Source organism: Phodopus roborovskii, unplaced genomic scaffold, assembly GCF_943737965.1.
Source record: "Phodopus roborovskii unplaced genomic scaffold, PHOROB, whole genome shotgun sequence".
NCBI classification, from domain to species: Eukaryota; Metazoa; Chordata; class Mammalia; order Rodentia; family Cricetidae; genus Phodopus; species Phodopus roborovskii.
In genome coordinates, this window is record NW_026126558.1 from 29,383,234 (window position 1) to 29,405,534 (window position 22,301).

General features: G+C 35.3%; 1 protein-coding gene across 1 annotated transcript in view; it reads left to right on the forward strand.

The window, feature by feature from the left end:
- Positions 1-22,301, forward strand: part of Cdh8 (cadherin 8) — a 360,861-nt gene that overhangs the window by 169,446 nt on the left and 169,114 nt on the right. Inside the window, 1 exon segment of the mRNA XM_051201426.1 lies at positions 19,084-19,203. Within this exon segment, the coding sequence (XP_051057383.1) occupies positions 19,084-19,203 (120 nt within the window).

The following is a 22,301-nucleotide window of genomic DNA, read 5'->3' on the forward strand; positions in this document are numbered from 1 at the left end:
GAGCACATGGAACCATACCTCACATTTTATGTGGATGCTGTGTTCTTTCTGCAATAAGCCATCTCTCTTACTACTAGTCACATTATTTTTATTAAAGGGTAATTTATCATTTTATGTGTATGGGTATTTTGCCTGCATATATATTTATACACGATGTATAGGCATGGTAGCTGCAAGAGCGAGAACCGGGTGTCTGTCTTAGGTTATCTATTGTTATGAAGAGACAGCATACAATAGTAACTCTTATAAGGGAAAACAGTTAATGAGGTGGCAGCTTCCATAGTACTGGAGAAGAAGCTGCTACATGCTGATATGCAGGCAAGAGGATATAAACTGTCTCACTGGGTGTGGCTTGCATATATATGAGACCAGCCTATACAGACACATACTTCCTCCAATAAGGCCAAACATACTCCAAAAAACCTACACCTCCCAGTAGTATCATTACTTATGAGCTTATGGAGGCCAATTATCTTCAAACTACCACAGTGTCCATCCTCCAGAACTGGAGTTATGGTTGGGTGCAATTTGCCATGTGGGTTCTGGGAATTGAATTTGGGTTATCTAGAAGAGAATCTAGTGCCCATTTTATACATACATATATAAATTTTTTTCTTATTTTACATATCGATCCCAATTCCCTCTCCCTCCCTTTGTCCTTCCCTCCCGTCCTCTTTCCCACCATCCCATGCCCCCTGACACAGTGCTCTTAAGTACTAAATAATCTCTCTAAACCATAAGTCACATGTGTTCTAAAAAGAAAAGATAAGATATTATAATGTTATTTGATTTCCCAGTGCAAACTGAAGACCACAGCTTATACTGAGCCACTGTGGTGCTTCTGTGTTTACAGGTTTGTTATCCATGAATACTGATTTACACAAAGTGATCTGAAATCATGTGTTAAAGGGTAGAGAAATGTGAACCTGTACCTCTCTCTCTCTCTCTCTCTCTCTCTCTGTGGTGTGTGTGTGTGTGTGTTTTCTAGGATTGTTGTTTGGATATTTTAATTATGTCCCAAATATCTTACTGAGTGCTGGGGTGGAGAAGAGAGAAATGCATCCTTAGAGCTCACTGGCCAATCAGTATAATTTATGTGGTAAACAGAATATTCAGTGACAGAAACTATCTTCAAATAAGTTGAAGAGTGATAGAAGAAAACCTTTAATTTTGACCTCTGGGTTCCACAGAAACACTCATGCACATGAATACGAATATGCACACACCACACACTATACCACACCATACCACACCACACCACACACACACACACACACACACACACACACACACACAGAGAGAGAGAGAGAGAGAAGACAACCCAAATTACAAGTTATTTAACACAATAATATTAACTGAACAATATTTGGACTAACGACATAATCATTCATCTACTTTGATGGTAATTATAGATATTTAAATAAAAGAAGATTCTAATATTTGGCAATAAGTGAGCCAACTAAGAACAAGGTGTGACAAAGAAGTTAATATGATGTGTCACTATGCAAAATTCAGTGTATTACTGACATACTTAGGTTTTGAAAACAGATGAGGGTCAAGCTCATACATAAGGACTATTTGATTCCTTAGTGCTTTCTGGGAATACTTGAGAGCTTCTCTTTCTGTATGAGATACAGTGTTGAAATAATTCGTTGGAGAATTTTAAAATGAACACTGATTCCAGTGTTCTTGTGTATGATCCACCTTCCTCACTTTACACATTTACACTCACACATGTACAAAATGCTGCCACAATTTTTTTTCTTTTCCCAGGGGAACAGCTGCAGAGATATTAATTGTGCTTCCGTTATAAATGAATTGCCAACAGGGACAGAGTGGGCTGTGTATCTTATCAGCATGCCCTTTCTGGTATAAATAAGAGACAAGAACTTAGCAAATTGGAAATTTGTGATAAAAATGAGATGTGATGTTATGAAGTTTCACCAGTTCTTTTTTTCCTGTATTTATTGATTTTTTTAAGGCACTCTGCAAAACAGCTAAATCAATGATTGTCTGTCACAAAAATGTTGTCTAAAGGGGCTGTATTACTGGGTTCAACTATGAATTAGCCCAAAGGGTAAACACAAATGTAGTAGAAATATTGAAAAGAAAATGTAAAGTCACACATGTCATAAATAACCCGGGAAGATATAGCTATTAGGAAAGAGCATATATGGTTTTTTATTCTAAAGGATATTCTTAATATAATTGCTATAATTAAGCTGGAAGAAGTGCACAAAGAATGAAAGTGGGTCTTTTAATCATTCCAGTTATTATTATACATATATTTCTTACATATACATATTCTTCTATACATTCATATCTCATCCAATGATTTTATTTTTAATTTTTTGATATATAAAATAATTACATAATTTTCCTTTCTCCTTACTCTCTTCAAACCCTCTTTATCTATTTCAAATTCATTGTTTCTTTATCTTCAAATAATTTTACACACACATACACACACACACATGAATATATTCACATGTGTATATGTTCAATCATATATGCTAATATATTCACATGTGTATATATTCAATCATATATGCTATATATGTTTATGTTTGTATGTATATATTGTTAAATAGAATCATCTCAATCTCTACAGTGTTACTTTTATGCACGCATTTTGGCTTACCATTTGGCATTGGATAATAAATTGGTATACTTTTCCCTAGGGAGGACTTTTCCTGTTTGCTTTCAGTATTCCATAACTGACTGTAGTCTAAGACTGATGCCTCAATAGATTTCTTCTCCACATTTGCATATCTATTGATGTTTTATACAATGATACCACTTTTTGGTTCCTTACTTCCCTCAGCTCCTTGTAGGCATTTTCCCATGAAACCCTTGATCGTTTTCCCCCAAACCCTAAATTGATAGCCTCTTTCTCTTTGATTGTTTTTGATACACACAAACACACATGTATACACAAACCTGCTCTGTTCATTGTTATTTATTTTGGTGTATATGATATCAAGCCTAACCACTCTGCACTGGACAGTCAATGAAAGTCATACCTGAGAGATGCATATTCTTCTACCAGGAATAATTAGTGTCCTGTAGTTCTTTGTGTAGAAATGAAATACCTCAAAAATTTTTTCCATTCACATTAATGTATCCATTTACATCTGGTCTTGTTTATGCATCCATCTTTACAAAAGACTGTTTCACAGTAGACCTACTAGTATTTCTGCCATTCGGGTATTTCCATCCCTCTTCCAAAATGTTACTTGAGCCATAGATGCAGGAGCTGTTATGTAGACATATGCATTGGGGCTGTTCTGTAGACAGTTTGTTGATCTCTGGTTTATGTCCATTTCTGTTCTCTGGGATGGTCTCCATTTACTGTAAAGAGAGACCTCTTTGGAGAGGATGGTAGCTATAGTTATCTGTGGGTAAAAGAATAAGATTTGAATGTGGTAAGTCTAGTCAAGTGTTAGTCATAAATTCTTTTCTAAGGTTCATGACCTTTATCCCCAGGGAGCTGGCTCTGTTTCCTGAACTAGATGGGAATTCTTTCCTATTGATTAGACCTCTAATTGTATTTAATTGATTAGATCCAATTAAAAAGTTGTTGATTAGTACCCACATGTGAATGCTACATGTTGCAACTTTTTGGATCCCTTGTCATGCTGGTCATTGTCATGATTTATAGGTATTGAAGCTGAATAGAATTATGCTCCATTGGCAGTATGTAGAGTATAGAGTTCGATCACAAGAATAAGGTTTTCAAATCAGTTATTTTTAAAGGTTCTTTGTTTTAAATGTCTCCTTAAATTCTGTGTTAAATTCAATTTTTCAAGATATGATTTGTTTTTAATATTTAGGAATGGACACATATTCCACTGTATACATTTGAATGTTCATAGAACAATTTTGTGCAGTCAAGTATCTTCATCTACCATTATATCATTTCTGGAGTCAAATTTGTCTGTGTAACTTTCTCACCTGGATTTGTGCTTTAAAAGCACTAACTTTTTTATTTTATTATTTGTAAAAGTTCACAACAGGTTTTGTAGGTTAATTGCCCCTTCTCTAAAATGCTTTGGATCAGAAGTGGTTTTATCTTTTTGTATTTTGGAATATTTACATGTGAATAATGGAATATCTTAAGGATAGGATCCAAAGGTATCTACAAAATTCACCTGTAGTTCTTCCATACCTATACACAGAACATGGAAACAAGCTTTATGCCATGTTTTTAGTGCATCTTTATTCTGAATATAACCTATTACATGAGAACAGCTTTGAAAATCTGTGAACTTGTCTGTTCTCACAATGTTATGAATTTTGCAATACTTTTCATTTTAAATCCATGGTTTCAAATGCTTAGTCTGTATCTCTTGTCATGGTGTCACAATTACAATGTTAAAATTTTATATCTTTTTTCAGCTCAGCTTAATTTATATAGATAGATAGATGATAGATAGATAGATATTTCTGTGTAACTGTAAATATTGTTTTCTTATTTTACATATCAATTCCAGTTCCCTCTCCCTCCATTTCTCCCTCCTCTCTCCCTCCCTGCTTCTCTCCCATGCCCCCTGACCACCCTTCCATCCCACCTACCCCCACCACACTCCATAGGGTTAAAATTTTACGAGAGTTAAGGCTGGATGTGTGTGGCAGTGCTGTTCTAAATAAAGCTTGACCTTTAAATTTTTATTTAATCAGGATCTAATGTTTGAATTAGGTTTTAATCTCATGCATTGTCACAACAATAACACACATGTACAGACACACACACACACATGCACAGACACACGCACGCACACACACACACACACACACACACACACATTCCATTTACAACATCAATATTCTGAACTCATAAAGCCTATCTTTAAAGTTAGGATGCACATAATACTTTTTTTTTTTTTTTTATAAATCGTTTATTTACCTAACCTCCAATTTTCCCTGGAGGTATTCTTAGTATAAAACATGGCCCTTAGTCATAGAAAAATTTCAGGGTTCCAGGTTATGCAGTGTTGTTTTTTCTATACCTCTCTACTGTGGGTTGTATGTTTCTCATAAGTCAGAAAAGCCTTATCAGCATCTTTCTCGTGATCAACAGTAATTAATAGCTGTAGCAACTTATGAAGATGGATAGAATAAAAAATGGGCTGACAGATGAAGAACAAGGGAAAGAAGGAAATACACAATCTGCTTTCTTACTAATATTTCTTTAGAGTCTAAAAGTCTCCCTTTGGAACCATCAGTGCGATGTTCAGGGCCAAAAGCATGACACTAGCCAGTCTGTTTCTCTCATAGATCCTACTTTCTCCCCCTCCAATTTTTAACCTTTGCAATTAAAAAATAAAACCCGAAGTTGTTAGCGGTGCCTTGCTTAATCATTTTATTGTGTGTGTGTGTGTGTTTCTCTTTATTTGTGTGACCCATTATTTAGCCTTTCACATATTCTTTTGTTCTTGTCATGGTTTTAATTAGGATTCACAGAGTTTCCAGTGTTGTTTCTCAAAGTCTTTAATGCATTCGCAGATCAAGGTCTCAGTGCATTCTTATGGTGTATTTTGTTCCTCTGTTATGAATTTCCTGTTTAATATGACTATATTTTATTTCTTTACATACTCTTGTAAAAGGTCCTTTGGATTCATAATTCCTTTAAGACAATCTATGAAAAGGAAAAGAAAAACTGTCTTATCCCAATAGTAACAAATTAAATTATTTGTTATAATTAGAGATGCATGCAATCAATCAAGTAGCAAAAAATATGTCGATTTGCATTGCTTCAGACATAGTCTATTCATTTGTAGGTGTATGTTGACATTAATACTCTTTGCCAAGGCAAATTTTCTAATGTTTCTCACAATGTATGTTATCTATAAAGATTAGACATGTGTGGATTACAATGATGAGTTTCTGACTTAGAGCTGTCTTTGAGCATTTCTGTTAAGTTGCCCACATATTAGGTAGAACTCTGAGAGAAAAATCCAACCACCTAAATATTGTTTACTTAATAATGATATACAGTAGTGATTCTGTGTTAAAAAAAAAAAAACAAAACTTCTTTTAAGATACACAGATTCTAGAAGACCTGCATTGTATAATATATTCATTCACTTATTCATTAAATTGCTTGTAGAAAGAAATTTTGGCTTAGTTCAGATGGAATTATACTTCTATGTAAGATTCTCGCATCAACACATGGGCCTTGGCTATAAGAGATACCAATAGTCAGTTCAGGCTGTTGTAAAATATCATGAAAATCTAGGTCTAATACTCTAGAAATACTTCTATCTCACGACTGGAGGACAAGACCAAAATCCACATACTGTCATTGCAAGTCTCCAGATCTGGGCTCCATAGTATCTTTCTGTGCTATCACACACAAAAGCAAGTAAAGAATAATTCAAAACTTCCTCTCATCTCCTCCTTTATAAGGACTCTACCATGATAATCTTACTAACTCCCCAAAGCCTTACCTCCTAATACTTCCACTGGTAGTTAGTATTTCAGCACTCATTTGGATGATATGAGCATTCAGTGTATGATATCTTGTTTGTGATTGTTTTCCTTCTACAGAAAAAAGATTTTCTTGCATAATGCTGTTAAAAATGCAACAAGAATCAATTTATGTCAAAGAAATAAAATCATAGTGTGAAGATGTCTGTGAATTGGTAGAGTATTTGCCTCATATTTAGGAACCAGAGATTGTATTGCCAGCAGTTCATAAAATTAGGCTCTCCTTCAATTTTAACATTTTTGAGCCAGAGGCAGGGATCAAAAGTACAGTGTCACTCTTGGTTATGTAGTGGTTTGAGGCTATCTTAGGCTACATGAATTTCTGTCTCAAAATATGTGCATCTTCTTTTTTTTAAGCTTTAATAGAATGCCCTTAACTATATGACAGCAAGACCATCACAAGGCCTTTATTCTTGTGGATCAAAGAATATTTCAGAGGTATTTGATAAAAGAATTAACTAGTTTTCTTTCTTTTTTGTTTAATCTTGTCATTCTTCTCTTTAATAAGTACATGGTTGACTAAAAAATATTGAGTAGTTGTTATAACTACTCAAATAAACATATTGGTAAAAAAGAGTATATTTAAAAATATTTTCTATGTTCTTTACAGTAGCATATTTCAGAAAGATCTAATGGTACTGTAGGAAAAAATCACCTTAATCAGGATAATACACACACACACACACACACACACACACACCTCTCTTCCAAATTTAAACAGACAACTGCTTTACTTACATATGATATGTTTTAATTATTAACTTAGCATATAGTTTCATTTTATAAGCTTCAGACAGATGTGGTCTGATAATTGAGGAAAGGTACTTCACAAAGTGCAGTTGCCTAAAGGTCAATCCCCAAGTTTGGAATTTGGAATTTGGAGAAATTACAGGTGAGTTATAATGTTACAGTCATACACCATGTTATTAGCTAGGTTTTTATTGCTGTGATAAAACAAATGATCAATAGCAACTTTTAGAGGAGAGGGTTTATTTAATCTCACATCTCTTTGGTCATCCATCCGTGAAAAAATTCGGTGGTAGAATTTAAGGCAGGATCTTGGAGGCAACGTCCATGGTGTAATGCTGCTTATTGACTTTCTCAGGTTGTTTTCTTATGAAACTCAAGACTTGTGCCCTAACCTCCCCCCCACAACCATTAATCAAGAAAATCCCAACACAGTCTTATTGGCTGACAATCTGATGGAAGCATTTTCTCAACTGAGGTTTTCTCTTCTAATATAACATATGTCAAGTTGGCATGTACTAACCAGGAAAACATCACAGAAAATTCTGATAGAATTAATATTCTCACAATGGGAAAGGAGAACCTCTGTTTCAGCTCCCCATCACCTTTATCATAATGGACATTATTGCTGTCCTTGGCTACTAGATTATTTTGTTGATGCATGTACTAGAGGATACTAGACGATTCTCTTAGTACATATTTCAACCTCCTTCATGGTTACCCTGCATATTAACTTGTCTTTGTCAATACTCCATTCACTCCATGGTAACTTTGTCCTTGAATCCCAATTTCATACTTGAGCACTTATTAATTACCTTCTTGGATGTAAATTGCAGATGTTGATATAGGATTCTGAAGCCCATGATCCATGATAACCCATTTCACCACCTTTATCACACTTCTAGGGTCAGATCATTTTTTCTTTTGCACTGGTAAAGACACTTTCCACATCCTTGGACCCTCATAAAAATGTCCCATGCATTATCTCTTATATGGGAGCTACCCACAAAATTAAGTGAGAGTTTGATATCATGTTGGTTTATTATGTGATTCCAACTTGAAAATCGGTCATGGATACACTCAAGTATAACAGTAGAGAAATATTACCTATTATTTACTAGTAAGATTAAAATGAAAGTAATTCAAATAAATGGTATCAATACATGATATAAAACATAAGACCACTGTAATAATATTTAGAGAAATGAGTGATCCACAATATTCTCTACATAAATGTTTGTGAAGAAGATACATTTTATGATGATAGAGAAAAACAGAAACCACCAAGTTATTTTCCCTGTACTAAAAACTTGTCATTCAAAAATTAATATTATGTGCACCATGGTTACAAAAGCAAGCTTGCAAATGTTTATGCCTGGTCTGACTGAAAATCTTACACATCTCTATGTGTAGTGATATTACCACACCAAATTGTCACAAGTTACTTCAAAGATAACAAAAGTCCTCTTACACTACGCATTGTTCTTAACAAGTATAACTAGGACAGTATAGATCCTTGATTAAGTTGTAGATTAAACGATAAGGTAATGTTTTTCAGGAATATGTAATTCTGAAGGTGAGAAGAATATGGTGAATTTGAAAGAATAAGAAAGGATACTATTCTTTTTTATCAGTTAGAAGTTCTTTTCAAAAAAAATTATTGAAACTAGATATTTTTCTCATATAATACATCCCTACCACCATTTCCTTCTAGCTTTCCCTCATTTTTTCTCTCTTCCAATTGCAAAGAGAAGGCCATCAAGAGACAACAGCCAAACAAGACAAAACAGAATACAATTAGACAAGGCAATAGCCCTCATATCAAAGCTTGTATTCTAAAACATGAAAGACTCTTTTCATAAAAATGTATACACAAAATAAAAGGTACTCAAAGACAGTTGAGTGAAGCATTGTGGGAGCTCAGAGGTAGAGCTAGGAATCAAGTACATCTTCAAAATGTTGTGGTCATTTGTTAAGTATGACAGGAATAGACTTATCTGACCATGTATGAAGAAAGTATCTTGATTTATTATTTTCCTTTTTCAATGACATTTGAATGTATTCTTTTTAATTTTTCATTAAACAAATTATCCCAGGAGAGTTCATCTCAATTTGCAATTCCTGTGAAATTGGACACAGGAATCTCCTTCTCAGTCAATGTAAGTCTTGCCAAATCTTAAGGTCAAGACCTCCTCAAATCAAAACCTGTCATCTATTTGTTTATCCAGCCTCCTACATTCTTTAATATTTGGTTCACACTCAATGCTCTATCATGCCATTTTGTAGCTGTTGCTGAAAAATTTCACACTTTCATGACTTGTCCTTTCAAGAAAGCAAGAGTTTTTCTCCTAATGATGGTTTCTAAGCTACTGAAATGGAGTCTTCACACATGGCAGGATATCAATAAAAAGATGGTGAAGATCCTCAATGGGAAATAAGGCCATTTACTTACAGCTGGCTGCATTGTGGACAGCAACATGCATATGATAGCATAATCTCTGCTAGAAAACAATATTTTTTTAAAAAATATCCATGAGATCAAAATTCTCCTAATGACATCACATTAATATTTCTTTGTTTGGGTCTTTCTATCCCAGTTGTTGTACTGGCTCAGTGGCTTTTCACTTACGCAGGTCTGAAATTTGACAGGATTTTTGTCCTTCACACCAGAAAGATAAGCTGACAGTGCACTGTCATCATTTCTACAAGTCCTGGCTTTTACTAGAGATGTAGGCTTACTCTAAAAGAAGAAAAATAAACAGCCACTAAGATGAACAACTTTTATTTTCATGTATAGTTGTCTTATCTCACAGTTTAGCAAACACAAAGTGTCATGTAGTAGAGAACACACAACTGTGGAAAAACAGATATCCTTTCCCCTCGGAATAATATTTATCTTTCTTTTATGGAGATCTATAGTAAAAACAAAGAGGATGGTATCCTTATCCATAAGAATTATTTTTTTACTTAAATATTTTCTTTGTTTTTGAGCATTTTTATTATCTAATAATTTTTCTTATATTACATATTATTACCAGTTCCCTCTTCATCTCATCCTCCCATGCCCTCCACCTCCCTGGTCCACTTATCCCATACACCATCCACTCCCCGGGGAAGGTGAGGCCTTCCATGAGGGATCATAAAAATCTGTCAAGTCATTTAGGTTAGTGCCTAGGACATCCCCTGTGGTTCTAGGCTAAGAGAGTATCCCTCCATGTGGAATGGGCTCCAGGACTCCATTCGTGTACTACAAACACATCTTTGTTCCACTGCCAGAGGCCCCATACACTGCCCATACTTCCTAGCTGACACTCATCTTCAGGGACTTAGTTTGGTCCTATGTTGGTTCACCAGCTGTCAGACTGGTGTCCATGAGTCCCTACATGCTCAAGTCAGCTATTTCTGTGAGTTTTCCCAGTATTTCATGACCCATTTGTTCATCCTCCCTTTCTGAAACTGGATTCCAAGAGTTTAGCTCAGTGCTTAACTGTGAATATCTTCTTCTGCTTCCATCAGCTACTGGTTGAAGGCTCATGTTTGTCTTTTTTTATATGAATTACTTAATTCTGTGTGTTTGGTGTGTGTCTGATTGACCTGTCTGGTACTGGGTGTATGTAGCATTATGAACAAGTGGACATAGCTGGACAACTTTTAAGAGTTTGTTTTCTTCATTCATCATGCAGGGACCAGGGATGAAATTCAGGTCATCAGGCTTGATGGCAAGAGTCTTTACCTGGTGTGCCAAATATCCTGTCCTATTCCTATATTTGATATTAGAAAACTGAGTCGATGATGTTAAATTCTTAGTTAGTTAATATCAAATCATAGGCATAGAACATAACTCAACCTGGTACCTGTGTGTCTTCCCTTATTGTTTTTACTATATTTTTTGGTGACATGATCACTCATTAAACTTCTTGCTCACTTATTTGGGTATATTAAAATGTCAGCAAATAGATCCTCTTGACTCTGTATTCCCAGCACTTGAAGTGTACGTGTGTGACATTGTTTCCAGCATTTTACATAGAAGCTAGGGTTCTGAACTCATGTCCTCAGGCTCACAATATCATTGCTATGCTGGATGTGTTTCAATATTTTAATAAACTACTATCAACAGAAACTTCTGTTGTGCCTTAGAGTATACATCATTACTCTCCTTATTTTATATTGTGCCATATTTTGAATTTAATAAAAGCCTGAAGTTTTCTACAATGAAGAGATATCAGCTGTATGCATTGTTATTTTAATTTTCAAACACAGGTGTAAAAGAAATTACTACTCTCCTACACATTCTTATACCATAACCTCATGCTCAATTCCTCATATTCTGTATATGTCATGAAAAAACTACCCCATAAGTGGGAACAAATGAATGAATTCATTTAAGAAAACAGAAATTATTAAATCTTCACATAACTATTACATCGAAATGGTAGATGTAAATGCCTTGGTAGCATCATTTTGCAAAGTCGGGATGAATATACCAGATATTCTAAATCATATACAGTGCTGGTTTAGTTCTCTGTTATTTATAGGATTTCATAGGAAACTGAATAGGGGAAAACTCTATTGCTGGAAATAGGCAGCATATGGAATACAAATACACCTTTTCTTTTCTGTAATGTTGAGGAAGTCATCTGAATTCAGAAAGAGTTTATTCATGCACATGTTACTGTAAACCATGAGCTTATTAGTTTCCACAGCCAGGTCTCCAGTTGCTCTCATTATCTGCTGCAAATACAGTGCCTAGGCCACCAGGCTAGCAAGCATTTGTCTGCAAGGTTTGGGAAAGGTACTTTCTTCTGTGCATAGTGACATGGTGAGATTTTACAGTAACACATTTCCACATGATGCTTTCCAGTTCTCTCATCCAGTGCACATTACAGATAATTCCTGAATGATGCATGGGTGAGTAAGAAGTGTCTATATACTCAACTCTGTTTTTTAAAGCATTTTAATCACATCTGAAATGTTCTGGCTTATTTTAAAAGCATGATGTTAAATGCCTTGGCTATTTCATTGTTACACCACTCTGCATATATCTATCTCTGTGTGCTCCAGAATGGAATATGGAAACTGGATTTATTTTTTTAGTTGAAGTCTCCAATCATGGAAACAGAAAAAAATATAATGGCCGAATGCAGTTGGTACTGTCTATGCACCCCAGTTAATCTGTCCCTATTTCAATACTAAAGTCAGTTGGGAACATGTGAAATTTGGCAGAATCTTTCAGGTGTAGGCTAAACATGTGGTACAGGAGAAAAACACTCAGAGAGTATTTAAAAAAAATATAGTGGGACTAACCCTGGGATTGTGGTGTGTGTGTGTGTGTGTGTGTGTCTGTGTGTCTGTGTCTGTGTGTATGTGTGTGTGTGAAGCAAGGAGTCAGTTGGAATTGACTGGCAGCAATATTTGATCAAGTAAAGAAAGACAACAATATGATATCAGTCTAACAAAACTTCTCCAATTATCCTTCAGGATTCTTGGGAAAAAAAAAAAAAAAAAAAACTTCTCAGGCCTGAAGTTGAGTGGTCATGTGGTTTGCTTCCCTACTTATTACTTTCAGAACATAGCTATAGAAGAGATGTGCATATACAGAGTTAAAGTAGAAAAAGCACTGTATTTTTCAGGTCCATGCTTATTCTTTTGAGCCCGCAAAGACCCCTAAGGCAGCCTTGGAGAATTGGATATTTGGCACGTGTCTTCTATAATTAAGTAGCACAAGCGAAGAATACTGGTAGGATTTAGGGCATGTTTCCCACTGGGAACATTAGCTTGATTCCTGTCTGGAGAAGTAATTGTTGAAGACTATGGTTTCACTTAAAGAAAAGGGTAGTGAAAAGAGTTGGCTGTTTTCATTGCTAAGTTTTTACCTTAATTATGAAAGGTTTGTGTTATGTTGATTGTGGTAACCAAAAAAAAAAAAAAAAAAAAAAAAAAAACCAAACAAATGGGCAACGCAAAACCCACATTTATGTTTACCAGTCAGATAGATGAGTGCATTAATGCATTATGCCAAAAATTTACTAGGTAATGTACTAGATCAGACATGTTGAAACATCCAGGACATTATGCTTCCATTTCTAGTCAGTGTTAATTTAAATGCCAACAAGTTGTGTAGGCTATATGAAATTATGACTCTGCTGCCCTACTACAAACAAGCCGTATTGTCATGTTGACACCCATGCCCCTGACCTATTGTTTTTCACAGTACTTGGAGAAATTAATGAGGAATATGAAAAAAGTTAAGGCAAGGGTTTACTTTTATTAAACTAATGAGAGGAATCCCATCATTGCTATGACCCATTAAAGTTGTGTTCTTTTTGATGTGTATGAATGTTTAAGTAAGGCATTTTCAGATGATAATGCCTAAGCACTCTGTCTGTGGGTTATTCCTGTTGACTTGGAACAGGAAGCTAGACATTAAAATGAAAAGTTTGAAGATGATAGAAGCAGGCCAGCAGTGCTTGCCTATTTGGATTTGAACTGTTGCAAAGGTTCTGCTTCTTTATTTTTCTACTGGCTATTTGAATGCTTATTCTTTAAGAATGTATTGCAAATGACTCCCTGCAAATGGGGTATGTGTTCCACTCATCACAATAGTTTTAGCTTTTCCAGTGTGTGCATTTTCACGTTGCACCAAACCTTTGTTTTCCTGCTTAGGGTGTCAGCACTGGCATTTTTCTTTCTGAATAATGTGCAAAATCGGTGTGCTGACTTGCTCATAAAAAAAAATAAGTATAGCCAAGCTAGCAGAGCTATGCTACCTAAAGCCCAATATCTTATTTTCCCGAAGGCTTTTCATCTTAGTTTGTCAGCAAACCCAAACCTCTAACCTGTCAGACTAACATCTTTGATGGCTAATTTTGCTTGTAGTGTTTGCTGTCATGATTGGAAGAGGATATGATAGTTCTGTGGCTAATAGGAGGAAAGTTTCTGGTGGGGCAAGATGTAGTAAAAACTGCAGGCTCTCTGGTAATTAAAATCCGTGCAGAATAACGGCACATTTCATTCAGCTAAGAATTTAAATTCAGAAAAATATGTTTGTTAAAAACAGAAATCACCTTGGAATGGTCTTCTCATACTTGACTTGATACTATAAGTCTGGATTGCAGAGATGTGGGATCATTTTTGTTGACAACAGCTGGAGACACAACAGCTATATTATTATAATTAGGGTCAGCATCCAGTTGAATTATAATAGGGGCTTTCTTAGGGAAATGGCACAGTGTCAAATTTATAGTCACTAGCTAAATGGGTCTCTTGTATCCTTGACAAAGGGACAGAAACAGTTCCAAATGAAAACACAAACAGAGAATCCTGGTTGTTATATTTCCTGGGTATTACTCAGGGTCCTATTTATCACACACCAAACACTTGCTGCTTTGAAGAAAAATTATCCTGCAAGGTTTACACTTTTCAATTTCCGTCAGTGCTCTGCATTCTGCATGCATTTCCATGGAGAAGCCAAGACTGCCGCTTGGTTTGGAATCTTTTCTGCTGCAAGATTAACTCCAGTGTCTATTTTCTTTCTTCTGGATAATCACTTGACAAATACATCCATAAAACCTCCCCACACATCTACTGCAGTGTACAGGTGTATCAGCAGTCCTAAATCCCTAAGGAGAAATGTCATTCATGACAGAAAGAAGTGCTACCTTTTCCCTTCCAAATGCCTAATATCAAAGGATGTGGATTTCTGGAAACCAGACATCAGGCAGATATATTTTGGATGAGTTTCTGGGCAAAAGCTAGTCTTAGCACTGTTGGCCCAGTAGCTCATCTTCAGTCACATAGTATTTGCATGATCATGGAATATGCCTTCTATTCAAGTAGCAGCAGAAAACTTGTATTGTCCAGTGCCCGATGCCTCTCTTTGTGCTCACTACATTAAACACTTTTCTCTTTTAGACCCAAGAGCAATTTACCCTGAAGCAGAAACCGATGTGAAATAGATTGGACAGAGGTCATGTGTTGATGAATGTAAGGTTACACACAATGTATGAGGGATTTCTTTTTCTTTTTTTTTTCTTTTGGCAATTTTAAAAATGAAATCAGTTTCTTCATATGCATACACACACACACGTTTTATTTTTGGTTGACATAGATCCATGTATCTATTGTGAGATGATCAACTGACAATTATTAATATATATACTACCTTATTATATCTTTATAGTGCATAAATTTAAAACCTATTCTTCTACTTTGAGACATACAATCTTGTTCTTATTTACATGAACCATCTGTGACATGGAACACTAGATTATATTTCCCCTCTTTTACCTCAATATTATTGATTTTACAATCTTTTTTATTCCCCAAGATATATGCAAACCTATTAGTGGTAAAGTTAAGAAAAATGACTCACAAATTAAACATTTACTACCACTGAAAATTGTCAAACTTTGTATTCAGTTTTACTTTTGTGCAAATAAAAATACACATAAGTGAGAAGGACAGTAAGCTTCTAGAAAAATTTTCAGTAAATTTTTCCTAGTGTTTACATGAATTATTTCCCTGAATTATCTGAACATGTCTGCATTTTAACAATGACTATGAACTTTGATAAAAAGACAATGATGCCAAGGGGTAGAAAAGTTCAGGTATTTGGCTAAATGCAGAGAATTTGAAAAAAAATATAAGACACAGGAAATGAAATTTGTGTTCTGGTTCATGATAGTGTGACTTCAAAAATTGTATTCTTTCAGCCAGAGTTCTGTATAAGATTTTGAGGTCTGCCAAATTTTTGACCTATGAGAAAGCTGTACTATGGATCTGCTAAGCCGATCTCTCTTGCACCAGGCCTGCGATATGAAGCCTCTTACAATGAAATTGGATCACATGGCAATAGACACAGGAGAAGACATCATGGAGACTATCTTGGAAATAGCAAACTGCCAAGTACATAGTCTCATCTTCTTTTCTATGAGAAATGGTCTGCATGTTTCATTTCCCCAAGAGAATAGTTTTAAATAAACTAAGTTTTACAAACAAATCTGAAAGTCACTTTTCCTTCTCAAAATAATCATAACAGAAATTAAGGTACCAACACAAATGGAGTGAGTCAGTTGTGAAAAGTTTGGTCCTAGTGTACATCTTGAAACATGGCTTCACATTATAAATGCCTGAGAATATTTAAAGTAATATTCTACCACTGTCTGTATCATATCATTCTGGATGGGACCTTAAGAATCATATTTTGAAGCTTGTAGACTAGAGGCATAGATTTATTCTCTAGATTTAGCATGTTATAATTTCTGGGTTATCTATTTGGCTTCACCCTCCAATATTGTATGTATATATATCTATGTATCTATCTATGTATCTATCTATGTATCTATCTATGTATGTATCTATCTATCTATCTATCTATCTATCTATCTATCTATCTATCTATCTATCTATCTATACTCTGAAACTGAGTCAGGCTAAATGATTTGCCTGAAGATATGGGAATACGTTTGAGAACATGTTAGTCCATTCTGTGTGCAAAAACCTTCCAGAAAATATTTAGATATTTATTTATCTACCAATATATCTGTTATTTAAAGAATCAATTCAGGAAATAGAAGATAATTTTGATGACAGTAGAAACAATATTTGATTTTTCACTCTGTTTCCCCATGCTTAAATAGTGACTGGACTTACTACCACAGTATCATAGTGAGCATTACATTTCAATATATTTTCATGTCAGTTTATTACTACACAGTAGGAAAACAATGTCTTTTGCTAAAAAATGAAAGTGGACACTCTGAACCACAAAGCAAAGAACAATTTTCCTGTGTCTTTCTGCAGATTTTTCCACTTGTCAGCCCTTTAAATAAATCTTGGAGTACTTCTTTTCTCCAGCCATTGTTATTTCCTTTTTTTGAACTAATTTTGCAGACTACATAATAGTTAATGTATATCTTCCTTAAAATTTTTATGTACTCTCAAAAACTAAAGTGGAATTTTAAAACATATAAATAATTCTCGTATAAATGGAGATGAGGTTCTTTGTGGTTAGAACACTTCATGTTGTCTCTTCTGGCAGTAAAACTACAATGTGTTCTCCTGGATGAAGATAAAAGAGCCAAAGTGACATAATTCTTCAGTTAGCCATTTTACACAGGAACCATGTCACGCTCACGAGGGAGGAACAGCATTATGAGTATAAATTTCAATTTTATACAGTTATCAACTACACAACAAATATTACATTTTTTCTTGAGCAGTGACCGCAATTGAAAGCATATCCAAAACACTTTGATTGACAGGATCTTGCAAGAACTCAATTCTATTTCAATCACTACAAAGATATACTCCTCAGATGTACCCTTTATCTCCTTCAGGATTAAAATCCTCTTTCACTCTATGCTGGACACATTATCAACAGAGAGTTCAAAGCTAGTAATCCCAGACACCACTTTGTAGTTGCCCTTGGCTAAACACACCTGTCTGGCTCAAGGCCAAAGTTCCATTCTCATGGGCCATTTCATCTCCTACTTCTTCAATCTTACAATATGAAAGTCTGGCCCCATTTCTCAATAAGTGCTCCAGTTCTGAGTATCTTGCTTCACAGCATCATATAACAGCCATTGTTGATATTTCATGGCATCTTATAGACATCTGCTTTGACTTATTCCCTCAGAGGTTGACAAAGGACACCCTCCAGTAAATGTACTGAATTTTCTATTAACACATGAATGATCTGTGACACTGCTATTTTTCAATAAATCATGAGGTAACACATTCTTCCATATAGCCACTTAATTAATAGACATATGGTAAATAACTACTATATGAATGACTTTTAATTGAAGAGAATAATATTGTCCTGCCCTTATCTACTGTGATTCTAGTCACACCAGACTCCCTATGTTCTCTACTGTTTCAGAGGTCATAAGACTATTCAATGATCATTGTCTTTATTTATGATTGAATAATTTCTTGTGCTAATTTTTATGCATTCATTTTTTTTAGAAACTTGACATTTCTTTAACATTGAGTTTCAGTGCAATCTGTTTTTGAAACACATCCAGGGCCATTCTGTTTGTGGCAGACCAAAAGAAGGCACATGGTTTGCAGCACTTGCATTCACCTGAGTAACTAAGTCAATTTGTCTATTTCCTTCTCTTCTTCCCACCATAAACTTTAAGCTTCTTTAGTACAGGGATTTTGTATTAGCATATATACTGCCATCCAGACAAGCTCTATGTGTACAGTTGTTATAAAACACAAAAGATTAATGTGCAAAGAGGTTTTCATTCTGTTATCCACAGGTCTAATTACCTGAGCCTGCTGATTAATTGGTGGTTCCTATCTCATCTTATATTCTGAGAAATTAAATGTGATGGAATAAAATATTCCTTTGATATTTATGTACTTCTTTTTACAGTAGTCAAAGTTTCAAGGCACATTCAGTTATACTTTGACAATACTCAAGTGCTTCATGCTATATTATATTATTAAACTTTTGTTTCATGTTTCTTTGATATGATTCCTTTGCATACTCCTTAAACCCCCACAACTCTAATAAAAACCATTAAAATGAAAACTACAAGACATCTTAAATAATAGAAACTAAAAGTGCCATCATAATCTGCTATTTCAATCTCAAAGTACTGCTTCTTACAAAAGAATTTCCAGTTGTTGAAGTTCTGACTAAGCTGATTACTTTTATCTTATAAAGGATGTATATCTCTATCAATCAATCCCTATCTATCTACCTACCTATCTACCTATTTACCTATATTTACCTGCTATAAGTTTAATATAGGATATAATTGACAAAATCTAGCACTTGGCAAAAAATAATGTGTAAATTCTTACCACTTTCACTTTTTTTTTTTTTTTAATTAGGTACATCTGTCACTAATGTAACAGCCACGGATGCTGATGACCCAGTTTATGGAAACAGTGCAAAGTTGGTTTACAGTATCTTGGAAGGACAGCCGTATTTTTCCATTGAGCCTGAAACAGGTTTGTGGTTTAAATTATAAATTCTATTTAACATATTTTGCTTCAGGGAAACACTTATTAGGATCTGGTTTAAGAAATTTTCTGGCTAAATATTTCACTGACTATACCAATAATATTTGACTTCACACTGTGAGAGACAAGTTTAGCTCTGATATCACTGATACTGAATAAATGAATTATAAGGCTTGGATTGATTATCTCCACTTTAGAAGATGGTCTAATGCAACTTCTTATCCTAGAGTAAATAAAATAAAGGAGATTGAATCAGGAGAGTGCATTGTCATATCTAAATATAGATTCAGTAACTTATTGGCTTTACGAAAGGTGACTTTCTAGATTTTACTTTATCTATAATGAAGTGTGGAAGGACCCCTTATCACTCATGTGGTGTTCTTAATGGTAAAATGACCATTCATCATATCATTATGTCTTTATCATTACATTGACTAGAGTGGCCCTTTCTTGATAACTCAGTATGAGCTGCCATAAAGATATTTGTTTGGCCCAAGTCATATACCACTAATATTACCAGTTATGGCTTGGCAGACATAAAATAAGTCATGGGGGGTTCAGAAAGAAATAAGCATGGTAGTGGGGGTACACATCTTTAATGCCAGAATTCAGGAGGCAGATACAGGAGGATGTCTGAGTTTAAGGCCATACTGGTCTACAGAGTGTGTTCCAGAACAGCCAGGGCTACATAGAGAAACCTTGATTGAAAAGATCAAAACAAATAAACCGAACAATGACAACAACAAAAAAGAATAACAAAAAAAAAAAAGTAAAAAGAAAAGAAAGAGAGGGAGAGGAAGAGAGAGAGAAGGAAGGAAGATAAGAAGGAAGAAAAGAAATGAAGGAGAAAAGAAATGAAGGAGAAAAGAAAGGAATGAAGGAAGGGAGAGAAAGGGAGGGAAGAAGAAAGGAAGGAAAAAAGGAAGGAAGAAAGGAAGGAAGAAAGGCTAGTTACCGGATGAGGGCTCTAGGATGGCATATAAGGTAGTCATAAATCTCATTATAAGGGAAGGACATTTAAGGTAGCCTCTCCACTATTGCTTAGATTGTTAGTTTGGATCATCCTTGTAGACCTCTGGAAATTTCCCTAGTACCAGATTTATATTTAGACTCCCTCTATTACAGTACCACTTTTCTTGCTCTCCTATATTTCCCCCCAACCAGACTCAACTGTCCTGCTCCCTCGTGTCCTCCTCTTCTTCCCTTTTCTTTCTCTTAATTCTCTCTCCCCTTCCCCCAGGCTCCCAATTTTCTCAGCAGATTTTGTCCCTTTCCCCTCCCTTGGGGACCATGTATGTCTCTCTTAGAGTCCTCTTTGCTTCCTACCTTCTCTGGAGGTGTGGATTGTAGGCTGGTAATCCTCTGCTCTATGCATAATATTCATATATGAATGGGTACATGTCATATTTGTCATTATGTGACTGGGTTACTTCACTCAGGATTGGTTTTTCTAGTTCCATCCATTTTTCTGTGAATTTCAAGATTCTTTTTTTTTTTTTTTCCAATGTGAAAATATACCACATTTTCTTTATCCATTCTTCAGTTGAGGGGCATGTAGGTTGCTTCCAGGTTCTGGTTATTACAAATAATGCTGGTATGAATATAGTTGAACAGACGTTGATACCCACAGCTAAACACTGAGCTGAACTGTAGAGATGGAGGAGATTGAGCAAAGGGGTCAAGACCAGGCTGGAGAAACCCACAGAAATAGCCAACCTGAATAAGGGAGAGCTCATGGACGCCAGACTGATAGCTAGGAAACCAGCATATGACTGACACAGACATCCTGAATGTGGATGTCAGGTAGAAGGACTGGGAAATCTATGGGCCCTCTGTTAGTTGTCCAGAATTTATCCATAGTGTTCAAATGGACATTGGGATCCCATTCCACATAGAGGGATACTCTCTCAGCCTAAACACATGGGTGAGGGCCTAGGCCCTGCTCCAAATGATGTGACAGACTTGGAAGATTCTCCATGGAAGGCCTTACCCTCCCTGGGGAGCAAAAAGGGCATAAGATATTGGTGGGGGACAAGGGAGGGTGGGAGGGAGAGGGAACTGGAATTGACATGTAAAAGAAGCTTGTTTCTTATTTAAATTTTAAAGAACAAATCATGCCTTTAAAAGTTAGAAGTACATTTATATATAAATAGGTCACAGCTACAGAAGTAAACATAAATTTGGAAACAGGAAGGCACTTGTGAAATGCATTAAATTAAGGGTATGGTGCAGACAGAAATCTATTGTAAAGTTTATCTCATTCAAACTATTAGATATCCTAGATACAACAGAGTAAGTCATCATTTAAAGAGAAGGAGAGTCTAGGTTTTCCCTATAATTTCCCTATCAAAAGTCTGGCAGTAGATTTGGGGGAAGCTAGGACTCAGACCTAGATCTCTGATTTCATACTAATTTGAGAATGTTATATTTCTTTGAAATCTTCCCTGCATTCCTCACTATTTCTGCCTTTTCCTCTTTCCTTCATAAACTCCCTCCTTCCTATCTTCTTTTCTTTGTTTTATTTATTCTTCCTTGTTTTCCTTGTCTCACATAGCCCAGACTCACTTCCAAGACACTAAGCTTTAGAAGCTGACCTTGAACTTCTACTCTCCTTTCACATGTTTCCCAAGTCCTAGAATTCCAGGCATGAACCTCCACTATAGCCACGTACCTTGAACTTCACTTTTGAAAGAGTATAGTTTTATCAGAAGGGCTTCCATAAGAGACAAATTTGTTCACTTGGATATTTTTGTTCATTATTTCTAGCATAATAAACATATTAAGCCAAAATTTTCCATTCGGTATTTGCTATGTGAAGCCACTGAATTAAACATAGGGAGAAAGTAATTACAAAGGCACGTCTCAGTTTGTAACTGTCTCATAATCTATTTCTGAGGATAAGGTCCTTTTTACAATGTAAATATAGTAAGCATAGTGATGTCTTTTAAATAATTTACATCGGAAGAACAAACTGTTGTGTAGTGTAGTGTAGATAACTGAAGCTCCCTACTATTTTGAAGTTTCATGAGTGCATATTGCCATTTGTCTTAATCAAATGTTCTTACCTATATTCATGTTTTAGTCAG